Here is a 24,828-nt window from a genome sequence, read left to right as displayed (position 1 = left end):
CTCTGGAGGATGTTTTCTCATCTCTCCTTCAGTAAAACACAGAGAATCTTTTCACTCTCGTCTCCTCTTGAAGTTTTTTCTCTTTTCTAAAATTCCCTCTTCCTGCTCTGGGAGAGGCTGTGTCTGATTCCAGATGGGGCCTTGAGGCCGGATGCACTGTGGCCTCATGGGTATGCCCTTCCTCACGCCCTCTCACCCTCTCTCTCCCCCTCCCTCCAAACCCTGGCCCCTTCCCCGGACACACCCCAACAGGTCCGAACTGGGTGGTCCAACGTGCCAAAGACACAAACCAGGCATCATTCACGTTATACATACTGTATGTGAGGAATAGGCATCCAGAAATGCAAGATGCAGATGTATTCACACACACAAGAGAGGACAGGATGTTACGCAACATGGCCTCTGAAATCAGTACAGCTCTGTGCTTCTGCAGACATTCAAAGTGGAGAGAAAATTGAGGAATGGAGAAAGGCTGAGGATGAATAAAGGGAGAAGAGATGATGGAGATGCACCCAAAGGCATACCTCATTATTAAAACTGTTTTATACAGTATGTCTGTGACTCAATATAAAAGTTGTCTGACAGGTTTCATCTTTTATTTCTCATCACAGTGTCAATGCGGCAGAAAGACTTCTGCAATGTACCATTATCAACCCACATACTACGTTAATTGCTTACATTACATTGGGAACTAAATATCAAAATGACGGTTGTAATTGTTGTGCAGGAATATCATCACAGCAGGGGTTTGTTGAGGATATTATTTTTTTCAAACATAAAATGTAACCTCATACCCAACCAACAGTTCAAAACTAAGGGAAATGGAAAAATAATATTTGATATACAGCTATAAGGAAGTGAGTTGTAGCAAAAACAGGAAGAAGATAGCACTTTAGCATTCCCTGCTAGCTATGCAGGTTGTCCGTTAAATTTTCTTTTTAGTTATTTTCCTCAGTTCTGGAAAATGTTGGGAACAACTCAAGTTACTGGGAAACAAATTGCAGTGTGTCGTTGTTGGTGGTTGTCATTGTGAGCGTGTTAGCATGTTGTTGTTATCATTTAGCTCAAAGCACTGCCATTCCTCAAACAGCCTCATCCTGCTGCTGTGAGTAAACACTTTTTCTGTCAATAACCTAATATAAAAGTAGTATGGACTATGCTGATTTGGACCACTAGTGGTGTGTACAAGCTTGCAGAGATGATGGGATACGCATTCCTGCCAACTGAGCAAGTAAATGTGAGGCAAGCTATATGACATTCCTCAGTATCAAGTTATTCAGTTATGCTAGTGATAATAGACCAAGAAACACTGCAACAAATGGCAGAGTGGAAGAAGACTAGTAATAATGCAAGTTTCAAAATGATCCAAAAATCTATGCACACATGTTTTAGAGGGAAATGTTTCAGAGTTTTTTTAAAGCAACCATGTTTAAAAAATGGGATTTAGTGAAAATTATTATAGCATAAATAGTTTTTCTGCTAGAAAACGCCACAATATAATATGTTTAAAATAGGTGAATCAACAGGAACACACAGCTGACCCACAGAAGGAAAGCAGTCACAGATATACTAGCTTAACATTCCCTCAATTCCTCCAACCTACCCACAGAAACACATTCACTACATTCCTTGCTCCCTGTCCCATTTTATCCGGACCCTGACCCATTTCTGCATGCTGTTCACAAATGGGGTCTACATCAATGACACAGAAGGGTCTCCTGCTGCTACATAAACACAACCTCACCACCTTTGTCTGCCATTTTATCTACTTCCCATCAACATCACCAATGGCTGGAGACCTTGTGTACTCAATCTAATGGAAGTCTAATGACAGGCTGAGAGGAACGCTCTGTGTGCGGGTCAATAACATTCATGGGCAAAGACAGAGATAGAGTATGTATCTCCATGCAAGACTCCATAAAAACCTCGAATGATTGAATGAGTGTGTGTATGAGGGAGCAGAGGTGTGTCTCTATCCCTCATATTTCTTTCATGTTTGATGTAGAGGCTGAGGAGAGCTCCAAGGAGAGGCTCACCTTGAAGCCGGTTTTGCTTTTCTTGCAGCAGAGGCAGGCCAGCATGAGGAAGACGAAGAAGAAGAGGCCGGACAGGGAGACGGCGACCACAGCCAGGGACGAGGACCAGGACAGCTCACTCAGCGGAGCGCCATCTGCAGGACACAGAGTTACACACAGGCAGAACATGAGCACAGGCCTAACACTCATATGACCAGGGTCAGGAGGGTTACTTTCAAAATGTAAAGAACAATTACTAGTAACGTAAAAAAGTAATTAAAATGATTACTTTACGGTACTTTTTGATTACCTCAATATCAAATGCAATGCAAATAAATAAAAGAGAAAATAAATAACAATAAGATGTTTTAATGTAGTATGTAAGCAGAGTTGGGTGTAACGCGTTACAAAGTTACAAAGTAACGCGTTACTGTAATAATATTACTTTTGTCGGTAACGGAGTAGTGTAACGCGTTACTTTTATAATTCAGTAATCACACTACAGTTACTAACATTGCCCCGACACGCGTTACTTTGTTACTTTTATAAAATCAGTCATCACACTGACAGACAAGAGGGGTTTCCGCCGCAGGTTTATATGTACGTAATCTGCGCGACTTGTGCGTCCACATCTCCACGTGCAGTGCTGCATAAACATGGCAGAGTCAGCGATAACTTTCGAGGGGTGGAGGTATGCCCATTATTTTGAGTTCGTCCGAAGAATAGACAGGAATGTGACGGTGAGGTGCAAACTGTGTCCAGGCCAGAAGCTGTATACACTGCTGTAAACACCACGTCAAACCTCAACAAACACCTGCAAAGAACACATGCTAAGGTGAAGCTAATAGCTAAGGACCGGACCCCCGAACCCAGAGTGAGGATGTTGTGAGTGCGCCGCCGCCGACTCCGAAGCAGCACAAATTAGAATTTGGAGGACCGGTAACCAAAGCAGAGATGGACAGGCTTGAAGCATCCTTCATAGTAGAGGAAATGTTGCCTATTTGCACAGTGGAATCACCATCGCATCGTTCAGAGATATACTGCGCAAAATACAGATAGCAGGAGACAGAGGACAGCCATAGTCAGAGCTATCTGGATCAGTCTTATGCGACAATGGAAACTGAACTAAAGAGAACATTTGAAACTTTAGCAGTCTGCGTGATCTGCCTGTAGGGAGGGGCGGGCCGGCCCTGCGAGTAAAGTAACGAGTAAAGTAACGAGTAAAGTAACGAGTTACTTTATGTAGAGAGTAATGAAGTAGTGTAATATATTACTTTTTTTTAAAGTAATATGTAATATATTACTTCTTTTTTTAGTAACGACCCCATCTCTGTATGAAAGACAACAGTACAATGTAACCTTAGAAAATAAGAAACCAAGATATTTAGTATGAACAATTATTTTATTTATAGGAAAACCTGCCTTTCATGAAGCATATTCAGGCAGTAGCACCAACAATGAAACACAAAAGAAAAGCTGAAATAAAATTTGAGCTGACATAAAAATGCTCCGTTTTAGTTTAATACACACAGTTAAGCTCACACACACTATTTTATGGACATATAGGTTCACCTGCTGAAATGAAAAGAAATACAATCTGATCCTTTACAACAAACACTATATGCTCTTTTTAGGTTTTAAATAACACTGTAAACCTGCTAGTTATTCCCAATTTTAGAAATGTAACAGTAATCTGATTACATATTTGTATATAACTGTAAATCTTGTATCCTGATTACATAATCCTGTTACATGTAATCCGTTACTCCCCAAGCCTGTTTATGGCATATGGAAGGAATTAAATTACAACAATAAAAGGACTGTAATCTTATATAAGTAGGTTTTACATCGTATCATTTCCAATGCTGCATAGATTAGCTCGTGATTTGTCAGGAGAGATTTATAGCTTGCCATAATGTTTCTGCTCCAAATCAAATGCTCTGAAATATAATAGCTGTGTATAATTTACACACAATAATCCACTCTGCTCAGAAAAGTATATTTTTCCCAGTATATCTTTCTCCCTCTTGGATAGTTAATACGATAAGTTAAGACTTTACAGTATATCATTAAGTTTGTTGTGATGTCAACTTGTGGGTCTATTGATTTGTTTGTTGTTCATGTTCACTATGATTTGGTATAGTAGTTTTTTTTTTTATATTTCTCACATTATTTTTACTTTAGAATTAACATAACTATTGTAAAACGTACTGTATTGAAAAGGTTTATAGTTTTTACAAGCAGACTTTTTCTAAAATCCACAGAGCAAACATGTTGGTCATATATTTCTTAAGTTGGTATTTATACTATAAAACCTTTAAGGGTTAGTACATGTGGAAATAGTTCAGAATGAAATTATCTTTTTGCATTTTCGACCAAAGAAAATACCAGAAGCAAAGATGCTGACATGCAACTGAACACAGTCCACAGACAGATTCAATCTTTGGCTGTTATTATTACCTTAAACCACGAGGCAAACATATATATTCTCAACCACACAATTTTGTAACATGTAACCCAGAACTCAAATCAAAGACATCAAATCCAATAAAACATTCTAAAAGACACTTAAAGAGGTCTCTGGCTGACAATGCCCTGAACGCATCATTCATTCAGCATGATTTACCTCCAAAACAACCAATTCTGTGATTTAATTCAAACTGAGATCAAAGTAAAAGAATGATACATAATTAATTCAGTTTACCTACAATATTTACACACTCTAGTTCTGCCTCTGAAGCCCCAGAGGGTGTGGATTCCTCTGTTTGACTTTCTTTCCTCAGGCTCCTTTTCTTTTTCATTTTGCCGCTCTGAGCCTCAATCTGTTTCAGCGCTGCCTATTTTCAGACTTTGAAGGTTTGAATTGTCCTCTATGTGTGAGTACTGTCCAATGTTATGTCTTGTTCCCAATTTTATGGGTATTTTTCAGCTGCGGATGATTTAATTTTTTCCATCTTATTCTGCAACGGTTACCACGGAAACAGATTGGACGTACAGCCATGCCTTCAGCTGTAAATCTCTCACACTGATTCCTGCCAACAGCAGTGCCACCCAGCACACACACACACACACACACACACACACACACACACATACACACACACACACACACACACACACACTGATCCTCTGAAAGCTGGTGCAACTGGCTCAGTGAGTATCAGGCTCGTAGTGTAATTGGACAGAGTTTGAACATTGTTGAGGCCGGCTGGCTGAATATAGAAAGACAATAGGGAAACAAACATGCACATTTAACAGTGACGTGCAAGATTAACTGGCCAGCTCAGGGGTTTGTGGAACATGGGGTCCCTAACTGTTGAATTTTACTCTCAAATAAAACCAGTAGTCCATGTCAGAGTGTCCATAAAAAGCACAATATGATGCCACATGAAGCAGAGTGGGTGGAAGTAGTGGAAAAAGCCAGATTGCTAAATCAGTCAACGACCCTTTAGTGGTTTGAAACGCCATGCAAGGCGATTCAGATTTAATTACTCTTTATTTGTCAGGGGGGTGATTACAGAGAGCAGAGACATACTCTGGCTCTGTTGTGGTTTATTTAAAACTCCCCCACTTACATATCAGCACAGCGGGAGAGAGCGACCGAGGAAACGGCTCAGGATTCATATTTGAAGAACACAGTAAGGTCCATGTGCAGCTAGGCACAATAAAACAGGGCGTTAAATCCAGCTGTTACACTGTACACAATTATATTACTGCCACGCCCATCATTTTCATTTTTTTATTGTCAGCAAATGTCCTCGAAAGCAGGGGTTCCCAACCTTTATTGTGCCAAGGACCGGTAGATACATTAAAAAAAAATCGCGGACCGGTTGTCAATTTTAACTGATTTTAATATTTACTCACCACCAGCAGGTAGCAACAGAGGCTAATTGTATGTAACAGCCTGAACAAATACTAGAACAATATGCATCCAAAACATATTAACAAAGTTTAAAAAAGAACCGGTGTTGTTTTTTGGTTTTTCGGAAAACCAAAAAACCGATGTTATTCAGTTTTTAAACCAAAACGGGAAAACAGATAAATCAACGTTTTGGTTTTGTTTGATTGATTTACGGATAATCCAGTGAATGCTGGGAAAACGAGGAGAAGGCGCATTATGAAGGAGGTGTCCGGTCGCCGGTGTGTGTGTGTGTGTGTGTGTGTGTGTGTGTGTGTGTGTGTGTGTGTGTGTGTGGTGTGGTGTGTGTGTGTGTGTGTGTGTGTGTGTGTGTGTGTGTGTGTGTGTGTGTGTGTGTGCGTGCGTCCGCGGACCGGGGGTTGGGAACCCCTGCTCTGAAGACTTAAACAAGCAATGAATGTATCGAATTACTAATATTTTATCTAAAAAGTTATCTATATTTTCCGCTGTGATAAGAAAAAAACAGAAACTACAGTGCATTCAATTCTACTTTTAATCGTTAAATTAAAACAATCGAGGACATTTTTACCAACGTGCTTTTACTGACACAATTCCATCAGATTAATGATAAAAACCTAGAGGACATTATTCAACTTCTGAAATCCTCCTCCTGCTGCCTTGATATTATTCCAACAGGATTTTTCAAAGATGTTTTTCCTTGCATGGCCTCAGATCTACTTCATATAGTAAACAAATCTCTTCACTCAGGTATTTTTCAAGAGGCCCTGAAAACTGCAGTCATTAAACCGCTCTTAAAAAAGAATAATCTAGATTCTTCAGTAATGAACAATTACAGGCCCATGTCAAACCTGCCATTTCTAGGTAAAATCATTGCAAAAGTAGTTTTTCAACAGTTGAGTAACTTCTTGCATTTAAATAACTGTTTGGATGTGTTCCAGTCAGGCTTTCGTCCAAACCACAGCACTGAGACTGCTCTTGTAAAGGTCTTCAATGACATCCACTTAAACACAGACAGTGGCAGAACTTCAGTGTTAGTATTATTAGATCTCAGTGCTGCGTTTGACCCTGTTGACCACAACATATTACTAGATCGACTAGAAAACTGGGTGGGACTTTCGGAAACAGTTCTAAATTGGTTTGAATCCTACTTAAAGGACAGAAACAACTTTGTTTCTATAGGTAAATACACATCTGAGTTGACAAATATGACATGTGGGGTACCTCAAGGCTCCATCTTGGGGCCTCTTCTCTTTAACGTCTACATGCTACCACTGGCTCAGATAATGAAGAACAACAAAATAAGTTACCATAGCTATGCGGATGACACACAAATTTACGTAACAATTTCACCAGGAGATTATGCTCCAATTCAAACACTGAGTAAGTGCATTGAACAAATCAATGACTGGATGTGTCAGAACTTTCTCCAATTAAACAAAGATATAACTGAGGTAATGGTTTTTGGAGCCAAGGCAGAACGTATAAAAGTTAGCGCTGAGCTTCAGTCTGCAATGTTCAAAACAACAGATGAAGCCAGAAATCTAGGTGTAGTCATGGACTCTGACCTGGGTTTCAACAGTCACATTAAAACAGTTACTAAATCAGCCTACTATCACCTAAAGAACATAGGATTAAAAGACTAATGTCACAGCAGGATTTGGAAAAACTTGTCCATGCTTTTATCTTCAGTAGACTCGACTACTGCAATGGTGTCTTTACAGAAATCTATTAGAAAGCTGCAGCTAATTCAGAACTCTGCTGCTCGAGTCCTCACTAACACTAAGAAAGTGGATCACATCACTCCTGTTCTGAAGTCCTTACACTGGCTTCCTGTGTGTCAAAGAATAGATTTCAAAATATTGTTGCTGGTTTATAAAGCTTTGAATGGTTTAGGCCCAAAATACATGTCTGACCTACTGCTAAATTATGAACCATCCAGAACTCTCAGGTCTTCAGGGACAGGTCAGCTTTCTGTCCCCAGAGTCAGAACTAAACATGGAGAAGCAGCGCTCAGTTATTATGCTCCAAATATCTGGAACAAACTCCCAGAAACCTGCAGGTCCGCTGCAACTCTGACTACTTTTAAATCCAGGCTGAAGACTTTTCTTTTTGTCGCCGCTTTTAATTGAACTATTCACATCTTAAACTGCACTGTAACTTTTATCCATGTATCTTTTCTTTTAATGTTTATTTTATTATCTTTTCTTTTTAATGACTGATTTTAAATGCCATTTTCTTAATGTCTTCCATTTTTTGTAAAGCACTTTGAATTGCCTTGTGTTGAAAGGTGCTATATAAATAAACTTGCCTTGCCTTGCCTTACTGAAAGCATTATACATTAAACTGAACACAAAGGGTATTTAAAAAAAAACGTTGGTTACATTTTAGAGTGCAGTTTTCTACCAAAACTCTCTTTTAACTTATTACTGCACATGCAGTCCAATCCAGAAAACATTCAAAACACATCAATGAGCCACTCAGTCTCTCTCGTTGACATGTTCCTTCATTACCATGGCCAAATGTTGGTTCAATCCCACATGAATACTGGGTAAGGCGTCCTATTTCGATGAATCCACATCTGAAAGTATAGTCCCCAACAGTTGCATTTACTCCTGTTTATGTTACATTTATTCAGTTGTAACCAATGGGCTTGAGTCCAAAACATATTGATAATTGTTCCATTACAGGGTAGGAAGTTGCAGAAACAAGCTTAGTCCAGATATTAATAAGATGTCTAGCAGAGAAAGAGAATATTCATTTTCATCTATTGATGCAGCAGGCTTATTATGATGCCGTCTGGCCAGTTAGTAACCGAATAACTACGTCATTAATCCTCTCTTTGTAACTAGTTGATGGGATGGACCCTTCCCTGGAACACAAAAACAAGTTGTTGTTGTTGTCTCCATAGCTGTGTAAAATCAATGCCATTGACTGCTAACCTTAATGAAATAGAGAGGCTTCTGCCTCGTTAGAATGAGCCCAGATCCAAAGAGACAAATGTCTCTGGATAAAGGCCGTTTAGTTCACAGGACATGTCCCTCCACTGACAGTGAAACTGGACAGACTATTTCTGAGCAGCTGCATCTTTACTCCTTGATGCTAGAAGCTGAAGTACCGTGTAGCTCTCAGCTACTATTTTTAGCCTCCCGAGGCAGAGAGCTGATGCACATCCTGATGACTAAATGATGAAGAGGGAGCGAGCAAGAGAGGCAAGAGGAGAGAAGAAAGCATGTGAGAAGGAGGCTGAAGGGCTGTGTACTCTGCAGCCAACCCCCCAGGAGAGCCTCCACAGCACTCAACACACAACATACTCAGAGATCTGAAGAGCAGCAGCTTCAAGTCTCACCGAGAGCGGACAGAAACAGAAACTGAACACTGAGTCGATCTGACAAACACGCATCCCGCTCTGCCTTTACAGAGACAGAGACGGGTGAAATATCATTTCTGCATTGAATGAGGTAGCCCCGCCACAATCCACTTTAAACACTGATCTACATTTGCTGTGAATAAGGAACAGGTGAAAAAAAGTTAGCTAGAAAAGTCTTTCTCATTTCCCTTTGTTTATTGAACAGGTGTTGGTTGTTGTGATACTCATTTGGGACACAAGACACTGCAATGCAACACTACCTCATGTTCTTAATACAACATTCACTTGTTCTTCCAGGTGAGTTTATATTCCTCCATTTACTCGTAACACATGCTACATGTATTGAAAGAACCTGGAAGTTAACGTGAATGCTTTGAGTGACATTTAGAAAATGCGGTTGTGGCACACTCAAGCCTCATGTGGCCATAATGAGCATTACAACAACAATCCTTTTTCCCTTGATTGTTTTTAACCTGCAAACTTCAATTGCTCATAAAGGTCCACTAAAATACACCTTTTCAGGTTTATGTAAGTAATTGTGGATACTAGTAGAATATGTTAAAAAACCCTATTCCGCTCATGCTGCCCAATAGCCCTGCCCTCCCGGAAAAGCATAGTCTGCACTTATTGGTCCCCGTTTCCCAGTTTCCTGTCAATGACTCTGCTATCACGCCCTAAATAACATGCTAGGTTGTTGGCTGTACTCTGTGCTTAACGACTTTAATTATTGCAACTTCTACCGCAGATATTTCATTTTCATAAACTAAAAATGTCATACAGCAGATCTGGGCTTCCATATGCCGGTGATAGTCAGTTCACGTGGGTGAGAGAGACCTCGGTCTTTCAGCAAAGGGAATATCTTCGGTCGTGCTCAGCTATCTCATACAGTCTTTTTGAGACTTTCTTGCCAATGACAGAACACACAATAAGCACCAGTCTCTGTCTGAGCCCCAGCAGTACATCATGCAGGTATGATTCATGGTACTGGTTGCACTTGGCTTGTCAGATAGATGTAAGTGCGGTTGGCATGTAGGACGTTTGGATCAGAGCAGACAGACGGAGAGAAGTGCAAACTCTTAACCCTGTGAACATAATATCCTTGCTATCAGCCTCAATAACTCTGCATCATGCTTAAAATGCATAAAACACTCACTCTACCATCAAAAAGATGTTTCATTCAGTGTTGGCTTGTATAATTACTTTTCAGGTAGTAATCACAAATCTAATTCAGTCATCAGGGATCAGTGTGTTGGAATCCTCCATTCAGATGGGCATTAGAGAGCAAGTGCTTGCCAGTTGTGTGCTGCAGTTGTGATCCAGAAGGTGCCCACAGCTCTGGCCTGGCTCTCTTCCTGTGCCTGCTGCTCATAACTAGCTCAGGGGAATCTGCAGGAAGTGTAAACAGGGGACAGCTGACATCCTTCACCCATCATAAGCCCTGTTTACTGTCATCGCCACAGCTGAAACTATCTAACTCTCAGCAGAGAGAGGCGAAGGCACCTGGAAGACTGTCAACTGGCCAGATTAACACTGTGATCCCAACAAGCATTTTAATTCCAAAATGCTGTCCAGTATGTTTACTCACCGGGCTAATGTGTCATTATTAGTCTTTCTTTGGACTACTGCCTTTCATATCAGCTGTCAAATAAAAAAATAATAGTACAACAACATCTCAGAAGCATATACAGGCTCTTGAAGGGCGAGTTAGAGCCACATACACACAAATGTTGAAAACTACAAACATTGTAACCACAGGACCGAGATACAAAGAGCATTCTATATCAGATGCAAATGTGATCTTTAGCGTCACGTAAAGGTCGCCATCCCACACGCTCACACTGCTAGCTTCACCATGTGTCTGTGTGGGGGTCTAACTGAATGCCTCATTTCATGCATTGCCCTTAAAATGCAGTCTTGTAAATGAGTTTTGTGAAGCGTATTTCAAGCTTTGGACTCTTGAGTGCTACAAACAGGCGAGTGATGCCACAGACTTTGAGAGACAGCACAATAACAGTCTGCTGAGGAATGCTACACATCCTGAGATGTATGCAGTAAATGTGTTTTCTTGTTTGTTTATCCCTGTGAGAACTCATTTGACCTTTGAAGATGTAAAGCCAAATTACCATATACCAAAGGGTTTGATGATCATGATTAAACACTTAAAACAGGTAAGAAATAAATGAACCAAACCTTCCACATATATGGATATTTAACTTTTTTTTTGTTGCGTAACATAATGAGCTATTATATATAAATAGCATCCTGGATATATTTTATTTATTTCCCCCGGCAAGGAGGTTATGTTTTGAGCTTGTTTGTATGTCAGCAGGATTAGGGAAAGACTACTGGCCCAATTTTCATCAAAATGTGGATTAAAAAAAATCTGAATCAAAGGGTAAACTCACACATAATTTTCCCTCTTTGAAAATGTATTTAAGTCATTACATTTAAAGTGCCGTTCTAAATGTAATGACTGAATAAGGATTGGGTTTTTTTTGTATCGGAGAATAACAGCAAAAACTCCTAAAAACTTTTTTTATGTTGATTAACAAATGCCAAGCCCAATCATCAGCAGATAAATATTCCATAAAAAACGTAAATGCCTCAATTAACATAAATACAGATTATATAACACATTTTAACAGATGCAAATTATATAATATAAGCACTTTTAGATTGAAGAGCATTAGAAATATGTAGGGCTTCACTTTGTTCTCGGTAAGTGACCTTAAAGTGGACCTATCATGCTATTTTTGAATAATATAGTGTAGGACCATACCTATATAAGGCATATTTATACTTTTTTTTTTTCAAAATACCAAACAGATCATGCATTTTAGCCATGCCTCATTTTGCTCAATTTGCACTTTTTTAGCTCTGTTTTTGCAAGGGCTTATTCTGTGAGAACAGCACCATCTACAGGCCTGGCATATGTACTACAGCGTCTCCAGCGCTTTCGAACGGCAATGGCCGTGGCTGTCTCCTCCTGATTGGTGGAGTTGGCCCAATAGCCGTAGCGCCACCGTCCTGACGTCAGGACAGTGTTCAAATCTGGATCAGTTTTTATCAGATCCGTTGCAGCCCCTTTTTTAGAGATTTGGGTATGGAGGAAAATAGAGAGGGTTGTGTTTTCTGACACTTGGTGAGTTCCCTGGAACACCGGGGACACATATTCATGTATAAAAGACGTACAAAAGTGCATTTTGCATGATAGGTCCCCTTTAAGGGGCTTTACTCCATAAGTAATTATTCCAGGCCTATTACAATCTACCTTGTGAATGCAAAGGACAATCATAGACATAACCTCAGATTGTATTGCAGAGTTGTGCTGGAAGGCAGCAGGAGGAAGGAATGGATACAATCACTACATCTCACTGTGGGAAATGCATGAGTGTGTCTGTGTGCCAAACGGTGACAGAGACAAAGCTCCTTCGCTCACAGCCAGCCGAGCGACTGTTTCAAAACTGCTGGGCTGGTCAAATAAATCACTGCCCGTCCTCTGCTGGCCTGCAACACTTCTGCTGACACTGCGCTTCTATCAGGCTCTCAGAGAGGGACGGGGACAGGATGACAACAGGAAGTCATCAGTATTTAAAAACAACAATAGAGGAAAGGCAGGAGATGATGGAGACAGGAGGAAGACAGATGGGTGGAGGCGGGGTTAGAGAGTCACAAACACATGTGAGCTGCATGGAGCTGATGATCTGGTCATGAAGAGTCAGAGAGGGGTGAAAATGAGACGGTGCAGTGATCATCTGCTGTTTTCTGAGATGCACGTCTGCTTGATATGAATATAAACACACCCAAATGTTAGCAAACAGCTTCTGACGTGCCTGACTCGAGCACAGGCTGCAGAACATTCCTTAAAAAATAAACTAGTTTCCATGGCGACTGCTTTCACAGACGCTGTTCACCCCGACACTGGAGAGGAAAATAACCGACTCTACACTGGCCTGAATGAAACCAGCAGCTTTGGCCCAACATGGGAAACAACTTTGAGAACAAAACGAGTGAAAATGTATGTAAACAACTTGGTAGCATCATTTGCTGTTTTATTGATCTTAGTCCTTTGGATAATTTAAGCTAATTTAGCATTGGAGGCTATGGGAGTTTCACAGCACTAACATAATCAAATACCTACAAATAAATTCCGCTGATAAGAATAGCAAATAATGACATGCTTCTGATACGCATAAGATAACGGATTATTTGATTTTCATATTATATGATTATGCACGCATGATTAAACAGACCTTATCTGTTTAATATGTCAAAGCTCGGACCTAACCAACTGCAGTTACAGTTCAAAGAACAATAACAAAGAACAATTCTGTCACTTGAAATGTGTATTTATTTTTTCGAGTAAAGTCCATAAAATATTGGTCATCCTCTGAAACTGTGAAAAATGTCCACACCTCACAAAGTACTGGACAAAATATTCGACAAAGTTGTTATTTTTACCCATCTGACATCTGGAATGACTATTTACAGATTAAGGTTTTACAAACAAAACATATGATGAACTTCTAAAATACGAAGCTATGGTATAGATCAGTCATAAATACAATAGAATATAAATCTGTCTTACGTGTTTAAGCAGCATTAATACAATTTAAAAAATGTATAATATAATAATACATATAGGCCTAAGAACATTATTTGCTAAAGGAGCCATTTTATACTTCTTAAAGTAGTACTTGTTATTTTGTATTTGTTAGATCTAGTTTTAAAACTGTTGTACTATTGATTTTGTTAAGTCTAATAGTTGCTACCTTTACTTAAGTAAGAAATATAAGTACTTACCAATGCTAGAAACAAGGGTCTTCCCCATTTACTTGACTACATTTACATCAAATACTACATATTTGTAATGTTAAAGTAATTACTATGCATTTTCACACAAAGATTTTAAAAGGCATCTTTACTTCAAAAATACCTGAACTCCCAAGACCTCTTTTGTCAGTAAATATGTATTCTAAGTTTATTTCCCAAGATAAATTGTCATTATTATCAGACAAATTAAATACTGATCTTATGGAATTAAGTTATATCATTCTCATTGTGCTGCTCTCAGCAGATATGAATGCTGAGCCGTGTGACACTTCTCAATGTGTCACCCTGAATGAACAGGGTCAGCTCTCCTCTGTAATAAAAGGGTCAAATTCAAAACCGTCATACCTTCATGAATCCTGTCAGTGTCATTGCTCCTGCTGCTCTCCAGTAACAGACATGTTTTGACCTGTCCACACAAAGGATTTGTACGGTTAGCTATTCATATCAATCAATCAATCAATCAATCAATCAATCAATCAATCAATCAATGTTTATTTATTTAGCCCAATATCACAAATGTTATATTTGTCTCAGTGGACTTCACAGTTTGTACAGAATATCAGTATGACAATACGACACCCTCTGTCCTTAGACCCTCACATCGTACAAGGAACAACTTCCAAAAAATGAAAAACCCCACAGTTTAAAGGAACATGGGAGAAACCTCAGGGAGAGGAACAGAGGAGGGATCCCTCTCCCAGGACGGACAGACGTGCAATAGATGCCGTGTGTAAATCGAAGAGATAATACATTTACAACATAGGTAGACCAAATGTTTGGAAATGCATGTGTCTATAATAAGAAGATGAATCCACAAGGATGTCAACAATCCTGTGGGAGCCATCAGGGAAGTAGCATGATGAGAGTCAGGCAGGACCACAGAGACAGGTGCAGCCACGACTAGAAGTCCAGGACTCAAATCCAGAACTCAGGATAGAGGATCCAGGACCCAGGATCCAGGACTCAGGACTAAGGATCCAGGACACAGGACCACAGCAACAGGATCAGCCACGACTCAGGATCCCGGCGTAGAGATAGACACCAAAAAGACATTTGGGGGAAGCTGGGTTATTGGGAACATGAGAGTACACAGGTACAGACAGAGAGAAGGAAGAAGTAAGGTGTCCCCCGACAGTCTAAGCCTATAGCAGCTAAACCAACGTGTCTACGTACATGCACTCCCTTAGGATAGGTTGAGGGAAAAGGGTAGCAAGTAGGAAGTAAGGAACAGAGGTGGAGAGGCACAACGTGTCTACGTACATGCACTCCCTTAGGATAGGTTGAGGGAAAAGGGTAGGAATTAAGAAGTATGCGCCACATCTATACCATGAGCGCATTGCTCCTAAAAGGTTTTTTGGCACTGACACCAATCAACAGTTGTGCGTCGACTCGGCAGGGATCAAGGCACGTAAATGCCCCTCCCTGCTTCCACCGTCTACACACACAACCAAATTACATACCATCAGTACTACAACATATCATGTTGTAGTTGAGTCTATGTTCCATAAGCAGGCCGCCCACGTCCTGTAACCTAATTACACGAGGGTCTATAATTCAGAGCAACTAACCATGAAACACCCCCCCCCCCCTGAGCAGCCATATTATCACTGTGTGTGTGTGTGTGTGTGTGTGTGTGTGTGTGTGTGTGTGTGTGTGTGTGTGTGGTGTGTGTGTGTGTGTGTGTGTGTGTGTGTGTGTGTGTGTGTGTGTGTGTGTGTGTGTGTGTGTGTGTGTGTGTGTGTGTGTGTGTGTAGAAGTACTGACTAAACTTCTTTACTCAAGTAAAAGTAAAGAAGTATGGGCTTTGAAATGTACTTCAGTAAAAAGTACCCATAACTAGCAGCTGTTTTAAAGAGTACCTGACCTCCCTTTATATTAATAGAACAATAATGTCATTGTTAGCTAATGAATGTTTCCATGCTGAACAACGGCAACATGACAACGTTTTCATTGGTCCCTCTTCTTTAGAGAAGACCAGGAAATGATGGATACACGGATCGTGTTCAAATCAATAGGCACGCAATGACTCTAAATAATAATGATCACGGCAACCAACACAGTAACCAGCCTGTTATGTAAGAAGTAGAAAGTTCAGGTATTTGTGTTAAAAATGTAAGAAGTAAAAGTCGTCAGAAAAATAAGTAGTGGAGTAAAGTACAGATACCAGAAAAATGTACTGAAGTATAGTAACGAAGTATTTGAACTCCACTACTTCCCACCTCTGGTGCTATCTACCTGATGTGTCTCGCTGTAGCAGACCCTCCTCAGTATTCAGAGTGCAGCCTGTGCTGTCTGTGTGCAGCTCATGATTCACTGCACAGAAACACCCCTGGAGGGCCCCGCGGCCCCCTCAGCAGGACGTCCAGCAGTAGAACGGGTCTGCATATATTTACCCAACTACTGGAATTTAGTACAATATTTAAGGTATAACTTTACTTGGGTATTTTCAGTTTTGGATACATTATTTCTCCACTGCAGTTATCTGATGTTTGGAGATTATTGCTGATGAATATTAGACTTTCAAATCAAGATACATTTTTCTCCCTTTCCTTTTTCTTGTCATTAACTTCCTTCTTTACTTTATTTTGTACTTCTGTCTTCCCTTCTCTCAATCATGAATTCATTTCTCTTTCAAATTTGTACTTCCTCTTTGCATCCCTCCCTTATTCGCAGCTTTATATTGCCCTTTACCATCGATTTACTATTATTTTCTTTATCTCTCTTCTGCTTGTTTTTTCCCTTTCCTTTCCTTTCCTTTCCTTTCCTTTCCTTTCCTTCCTTTCCTTTCCTTTCCTTTCCTTTCCTGGCATTTCCTTTCCTTTCCTTTCCTTCTTTAATCAACCTAATAAAAGTAATCATCAGTGTTCTCTACACCAATTATTATATTTGCTTTTCCTTACTTTTAACATAATAAAATATTGTTCAACTCTGCTGCTTCCACTTGTATTCAAACCAAACAATTGAAATTCCTCTTACCCACGTAAAGGCTGAAGTTCAAACTATATCGATGAGTCAAAAATAAAAGTCCATGCCTGCACTTACCATCAACATTTTGATTTTCAGGGTAACATCCACATAGTGAACATGAGATGAATAAACAGTTGGACTATGGATTGCCCAGCTGCTCTTAAATCAGCCATTCATTTGGATATTACACTCATAGCTAAAAGTGTGTGTATCCCCATGGCTGGTGACATGTGTGAGTGATCTGTCAAAGGTCAGAACACAGAGACCCTCCCTCTGACCTCACAGCAAACATGAATGTCACTCCTTTGTTCGCCTTCATCTTTTCTCTCCATCTTAATACGACATTACTGTCCCCTGGGCGATGATGGGATTTGGAGTATGGGCATGCGTGGGTTTACTGAATACAGCTACAGCTTGGTGCTTCTGCTTTCCATGGGGATACACCGCAGTTATGTTGTTCTCTGTGGGGCTGCTTTGTCAGAGAGAAGAGACACAGGCGACCCCCCGCTGTGAGGAGATGAGGCGAGATGATGTCTGTGTGGGCTGATTATGTGACACATGGTGTGAATATTAATGTAAAAGTGCTTTTAATATAAATGATTAAATTGTTTTTGGCTTTCTTTGTTACTGTACATCCAGGAACAATGAGTGTTGCGTTAAGCCTCATCCGTTTGGTAGAATTGTGCTTTTTTGACTGAGAAAACACAAAATATTGTCATGGTTTTGGGTTTATGTTGCCATTTTCCACCTTTATTTTGAAATGTTTTCCTCCTTGTGGCCCAATCCCAAACCACGCCCTACACCTACCCCTACACACTACCCCTCCGTGACGGAGTGAACTCCGTGGAGTGACACTCGCAGCTCAACGAGGCTCCCTCCTGTCAGATGGAGGGAGTAAATACAGCGGCAAGCTTTGGGACAAACTCCCCTCTCTCCGGAAGAAACAGGAAATGCCGTAACTGTATGTAACAACGGTTTCAAATCAGCATCTCTAACGGCCCGTCCACTCGGCGGCGTGCGTTGAAGCTTGGCGGTGGGCGTGTGTGAAGCTTGGGGATTTCTCGCGAGCAACGCGACCAACAACCAATCACATGAATCTCCCGCCCCCGACATACAAAGCAAAAAAGCCCGAAGTAAACTGGATATAAACTCCCCAAACAGGCGAAAACCTACCACTGTCTCTGCCACCTCCCTCCATGCCTGGCTCCTCCGGTTTGTATCCCGGTAGGTAAATAGGGACTGGTCGTATAGGACCGGGTGATTCCCTACTGCTATTATTATTTTATCCTCCATTTTTTGGAACATGAGGAAATGACCTGCGGTATGGCTCTCCCAGCATACACGCGGTTTGATTGGCTAGCGCTTGTACTGTCAGATTTGCATAAGCGGGATTTGATTGGCTGACGCCTCCGTCGAAGCTTCAAAAGTTGAACATTGCTCAACTTTTGCAGCGAGCACCGCGAGCAACGCGTAGCGACCCTCCCACAATGCAGTTCGGCGAAGCGTGACGTCACCCCATTCAAAGTGAAAGGACAGAAGTGTTGAAGAGTCAACGCACGCCGCCGTGTGGACGGGCCGTTAGACAACAAATTACTCCAAACATCTTTAATTGTGTTACTTTTTTGTAAAGCTCTTTTAGTTTTAAACCTGATTTTTATAAGCTTCATAGTTTTTGCAACAGTCTGTAAATATACACAACTTTATAATAAAATGCACACATTTACCTTTTTCTAGACTAATCACAGGTATATGATCTTAAGTAAAAAACATATGAGGTTATCATGAGGTTGTTAACATCGCAGTTTATCAGTGGATGTTTGCTGGAACTGTTTGTAAACAGCGTGTTTCCTGACGGACACACACAGCGTGACTCCGGTCAGGTAGAGACCGGTCTCCAGTCAGCACTGACGCAGACTCGCTGTTTGAGGGCTTGATAGCCCACTCCCCCTCCACACCACTCCACACTTGTTGGTTTGGAACAGCACTTAATGTGGCGGACCCTCCTCGCGAACGCACAAACGGAGGGGTAGTGTGTAGGGGTAGGGTGTAGGGTGTGGTTTGGGATTGGGCCTGTGTCTTGTCTGGTCCTACGTGTTTGCCTTCCTGTCTTTAGTTTCCCTCCTCCCTGATTATCTTATTGTGACCACCTGCTGCCCCTGTGTTTCGCCTCCCCTCCCCAGCTGTTTCTTGTCTTGTAATTACCCCTGTGTGTATTTAGTCCTGTCTTTCCTTAAGTGCTTTGTCCGATCGTCGTCAATGTAACCTGCATGTTCCTGTCCACAAATACTAAAATAACATGTGTAAAATCCGAAGAAATGACAATGTAGTGCCATTATATATGGATGTAACAATTCTACACATATCTCCATACATACTGTACATTCATCTTTAAGACACGCCTTTATTTTGAAATTCCCATGGCACATCTATATCATCATTTTTGTCCAAGGGCATGTCATTTCCACGGATCACAGAAAATAGATTTTCATTATATAAAAGTTGCTTTTTGTGAGTTTATATAAATATAACTTATTGCAGACCCCTACAATTCAATGGAATGAAGGTCCTATCGTGGAAGACGTTTTCGTTCATTTATACCCCACATCCATGGAGGCAGAACAACATTACCGTCATGTGTGCACCTGAGTAAAAGTCTTACATTCATTTTCCTCAATCTAACTCTGATTGGTACGGTGTCCGATAGGTGCAAACACGCTACAACAGCCCAACACATTTCCATTTGAAGAAACACGCTGCCGTTTCAGAAACGATGCAAATAAAAACACAAATGTGACATAACACATGCACATGAAGAAACATCTACACCAACTTGACAACACATGCGCTGCATTCAGAAAACCTTCACCAACTTGACGAAACATGTGTAAGGTTTACTAAAAGCGCTGCATAAACAAAACGTTTGTTTTTTCATATTTGCATTGTTTTTGAAAGTGCAGCGCATTTCTCCTATGGAGATGTTTTAGGCCGTTGAAGCACTATTTGCACCTGTCGGCCACCATAGATGTGGTCGCCGCCACCTCGCCCAGCTCCTTACCTGTATTCAGTGATGTCGTCTATTGTAAATATGTGCATTTTTTTTGTATAACGATGTAGTGGTATTTGTATTCTTGCTTTTAGGATGCCTATCACCATCTGGGACTATCAGTGAAAACTAGCCTTTTGGCTAATTCGAGTACATTTACATGTTTTTAATATGTTGATTAATGTACACTGTCCCTTGTTTTAAATAAATCAATTCCACTTCGTCTGTCTTCTCTCTTTTTCTGGGCAGGTAGTGAACAGAGTGTTGAAGATCTCATTTGATGAACTTTGATCAATGTTTGCTTCAGCTGATGAGAGCACTGAGACTGTACCAAAGCTGCGGTTAAACAAATGTGTGAGGCTCCACTTGGGCACAGCGGTGCTTAGAGTTAAACCCTAATGTCAGCATGCTAGTATGCTCACACTGACAATGTTAACATAGCACTAATCCACAATTTACATTATCACATTTCCCCACTCTTGAATTCTTATGATCCTGAATCTGCCGTTAGATGAATATTCAGTGAATAGCCTCAAATAATAAGCCCAGCACTTATCTAGTCCTTGTTGTTGGGAGAGCAGCACAGAAGCAGGGGATTATGGGTCTTTGGAGCGTGCAATGTGTAGCACAACTTCCCAGAGACCAGTGAAGCATGAAGGAATATGAAGGAAAACAAGCTTTTATGTAAATGTGGAGCAATTTTCTATGCCATGCACAGAAACATCTGACAAATTGCACACACAAGAATGTTGCAAACACGCAGGACCATTACAAACATGGTTCACCTGAGCGGACCTCATGCCCCGCTGCTGTGTGGTTCTCATCTGGATGAATCATCTCAGCCGGGGAAACTCAGTGAAGCAGAGCATATACAAACTATCTCCCATCTGTGGAGCATTGTTTCAAATATTCCTCCATCCTAAATCTCCAGGTTTGTTTGCAGCCAAAATATCACCAAAAAAAGGTCCAGCTTGGCCCAGTTGAAAACATTGCTGTTACGTTAAAAGCAAAACGCAACTGCCGCAATGTGAACAGATTCAGCAAACACATGATGTATGAGGCATTGACGTCCACAGAAGCTTCTGCTCCGCTATGGAGACAATATTCTCCTTCTGGCTCCAAACAAATCAATGTTACCTGCCTCACATTAATACATAAAAACAAACACAAATGCCTGACCCTTATCCTAATGTCTAAATCCATTTTCAAGAAAACTACTGTCATCTTAATGAATCAACTCATAATGACACACATGTTCTTGAAATTCTGTTTACATTTTCAATTCATTTCAATCAAAACCTGACTTTTGACTTCCCCTCCTCAGTCTTTTCCCCAGGGATGTCTTTCCCTTCTCAAAATGGCAACTTTTTCTATGCTCACTCACACTTATTTTATGTGCTTCCCTTTCTCTTTCTCCTGCCATTCATGTGGGGATGAATCTGGCAGAGAGGAAGAGCAAGGCCACTGGAGCATAAATGAATCTCTTCTTCCTGCACTCTGTCCCCACTGGCACTGAAGGCACTCAGATGTGACATCGCGTCACAGATGCCATGCAGGGCAATTACATAACACACACCTCACAACAGATTTTGGAAGTCTTCCGAGTCTATCAAACCATAACATTTCCACAAATTAAATCTTGCTTTGCCTTTTTTCTAAAAGTTTGTTTCATAAACCTGATTTATTTTATAGACTATACTGTAGCGGAGCTTTGGTAGCTGAAGACAAATGAGTCCACTGGAGTAGGTGGAGACCAAAAACAGAGCTAAAAGCGAGTTAGCATCGATCAAGTGTCCTGAATATGTATTAAAGGTCCCCTATTATACTGTTTTTCATCAATATATTATAAGTCTCAGATATATACAAACATGTCTCTGAAGTGTTTGGCTCCAAACACCAAACAGATCATTGCAGCATCCCAGAATCCCCTCTGTTTCAGCCCCGTTTCCAAAGTGCTGATTCTCTGTCTGTTACTTTAGATGAAAATAAGGAGCCCCTCCTCACGCCCCTCTGAGAGAGATTTGGTTAAAAAGAACACAATGGTGCTCTAGGAGGAGATTCAGGTGATAAGGTGGGGGGGGGTGGGGGTTACCTTGATTGGTTATTGGCTAATGGTTACACAAGCCAAAAAATCATAACATCATAAAGTGGCCAAAATCTGATCAGCTCATTTTCAGACAGGTTTTTATAGAAATGGATCAGGACAAAAAGAGAGAGAATCTTTGTTCCTGAAACTTCCAGAGTCTCTTTACACAGAGGGGACACATGTTGATGTAGAAGAGACATGACAAAGTGGATTTTGCATAATAGGTGACCTTTAAAAAACAGCTGTGCAATTGTGAAAAATCTGTGACATGCTTAACTCAATGTAACATAAGCAAATGTTAAGAAGAGTGATTAAGGCATCCAACTAACTTGGTAATGTCAGTGACAGCAATTGCACATCTCTCTAGAATTAGCCAATGAGCTACTAGTCATCCGAGACCAAGTAAGGCTTCAGCAGCATTGACTCCACCTTGTGATTTTGATAAGGAAGGATGTTTTTGTATTTGTTTTATTTGGAGTGACACGAGCACTGCCTTGTTTTGCTCACCACTTTCTATTATTGAGCTTCTCTCCCCACAACAGAACATTGTGTACTGTTCTCTTGCTGCAGTAAGCCGATCCCATCCTGAAACAGCGGGCCATGATAATGTTATACTCATGGTAAGTATTATATGCTAAATCAATGTAGAAGAAGAGGTATGGCGATATGAAAAAGGATGTTAAGGAGCACAACCCAATAAGTATTACTGCAGAGTTTCCATTGCAGGAAAAAGGGAAGTTCATAATGTTTCTTAGTCCACTAGATGTCACAAACAAACGTGTAGACAAGGCTATTTCTGTCTGGAAAGAAAATAACATTCCTGGATCAGATCAGTTCTCTAATGACAGCCAGGTGGAAAGGGAAGACTTTGTGCAGATTCAGACACTGTTGGTATGAGGTGGTTATCTAACCCAGGATATTTGCATAAGCTTTTAACTTAAGCTCTCCACTTTATGAGCCCGGCGGATGACGAACACAGAGGCAGAGCAGACCATAATGTCTTTTCAAGTATTCATGAGAGATGCAGGCCAGGTTTGTGATATGTGTCTGCCATCATTATGCATGATCACAGGGAGCCAATTGTCTCCAAATTGCCCCCCCCCCCCCCTAAAATTGGCCAGAGAGGTGATGTATTTGTGGTGCTTTTAGCAGGAAATGGCTCCTAAGTTCAGTACCTGTTCATAACTGGAACAGGTACTGAAAGGCAACACCTGATAAACATCTGAAGGCTGCTTTATATAACGATCTGGATTCATGCTCAGGCAGAACATAAATGTTTAATCTTACATAGTTCTTCTATACTAAAGACTAAATGTATACCCATTGAATATGTCACAAGAAATAAAGAGGTACACAACATTTCTTTTTATGTAACAGTTTTGTAACTAGGCCAGTGCTTGCCACTGTGTTGCAGAGGAGTAGAACATCTGATCTAGCCCAACTATCAAAACGGTTGATAATCACTACTGTTGTCACAATCCTAGTTTTCTGTCACAATCTTAGTTGTCTGTCTTGTCATGATTTTATGTTGAAATTCTGTTCTCCCTGTGTCTTGTCTTCCTTCCTGTGTTTGCCCTCATGTGTCTGATTGTCTGATTGTGTTCACCTGTTGCCCTTGTGTTTCTGCCTCCCCTGCCCAGCTGTGTCTTGTCCTGTGATTACCCTTCTTTGTATTTAGTCTTGTCTTCCCCTGTGCTCCTTGTCGGTTCATTGTCTTTCCTGTCACCCTTCATGTTGGTCACAGTTAGTTTTGTCTGGATGCTACCTCGTGTTACCTACTCTTTGGATTACCTCGTGTTACCTACTCTTTGGATCACCTCGTGTTACCTACTCTTTGGATTACCTCGTGTTACCTACTCTTTGGATTACCTCGTGTTACCTACTCTTTGGATTACCTCGTGTTACCTACTCTTTGGATCACCTCGTGTTACCTACTCTTTGGATCACCTCGTGCTACCTACTCTTTGGATCACCTCGTGTTACCTACTCTTTGGATCACCTCGTGTTACCTACTCTTTGGATCACCTCGTGTTACCTACTCTTTGGATCACCTCGTGTGACCTACTCTTTGGATTACCTCGTGTTACCTACTCTTTGGATCACCTCGTGTTACCTACTCTTTGGATCACCTCGTGCTACCTACTCTTTGGATTACCTCGTGTTACCTACTCTTTGGATCACCTCGTGTTACCTACTCTTTGGATCACCTCGTGTTACCTACTCTTTGGATCACCTCGTGCTACCTACTCTTTGGATTACCTCGTGTTACCTACTCTTTGGATCACCTCGTGTTACCTACTCTTTGGATTACCTCGTGTTACCTACTCTTTGGATCACCTCGTGTTACCTACTCTTTGGATCACCTCGTGTTACCTACTCTTTGGATTCATGGTTTTGTTAAGTATTTTTCATTGTCAGCAGCTTTTTTTTGTTAATAAAGCTCGCTTTTTGTTACATTTTGAAACCCGCTTCCCTTTTAATCTGCATTTGGGTCCTACCTTTTTCCGAATCGTAACAACTGTGCTATTTCACTAGCAAACAAATCCATGTTTCTATATTAACAATTGGTATAGTAAAAATGTGTAAGTAATGTGCACTATTTGGCCTTTAATGTCACTGTTGTGGTTCCTTCTCGCA

The 24,828-nt window shown here is 40.8% G+C and overlaps 1 protein-coding gene across 1 annotated transcript in view; it reads right to left on the bottom strand.

Moving 5' to 3' along the window:
* Nucleotides 1–24,828, bottom strand: part of aatkb (apoptosis-associated tyrosine kinase b) — a 66,525-nt gene that overhangs the window by 29,239 nt on the left and 12,458 nt on the right. Inside the window, exon 2 of the mRNA XM_034120003.1 lies at nucleotides 2,037–2,170. Coding sequence (XP_033975894.1) covers nucleotides 2,037–2,170 — 134 coding nt within the window. The remainder of the gene's footprint in view (nucleotides 1–2,036; nucleotides 2,171–24,828) is intronic.

The sequence above is a fragment of the Trematomus bernacchii genome, unplaced genomic scaffold (assembly GCF_902827165.1).
Source record: "Trematomus bernacchii unplaced genomic scaffold, fTreBer1.1, whole genome shotgun sequence".
Taxonomy (NCBI): domain Eukaryota; kingdom Metazoa; phylum Chordata; class Actinopteri; order Perciformes; family Nototheniidae; genus Trematomus; species Trematomus bernacchii.
This window is presented reverse-complemented; position numbering and strand designations above follow the sequence as displayed.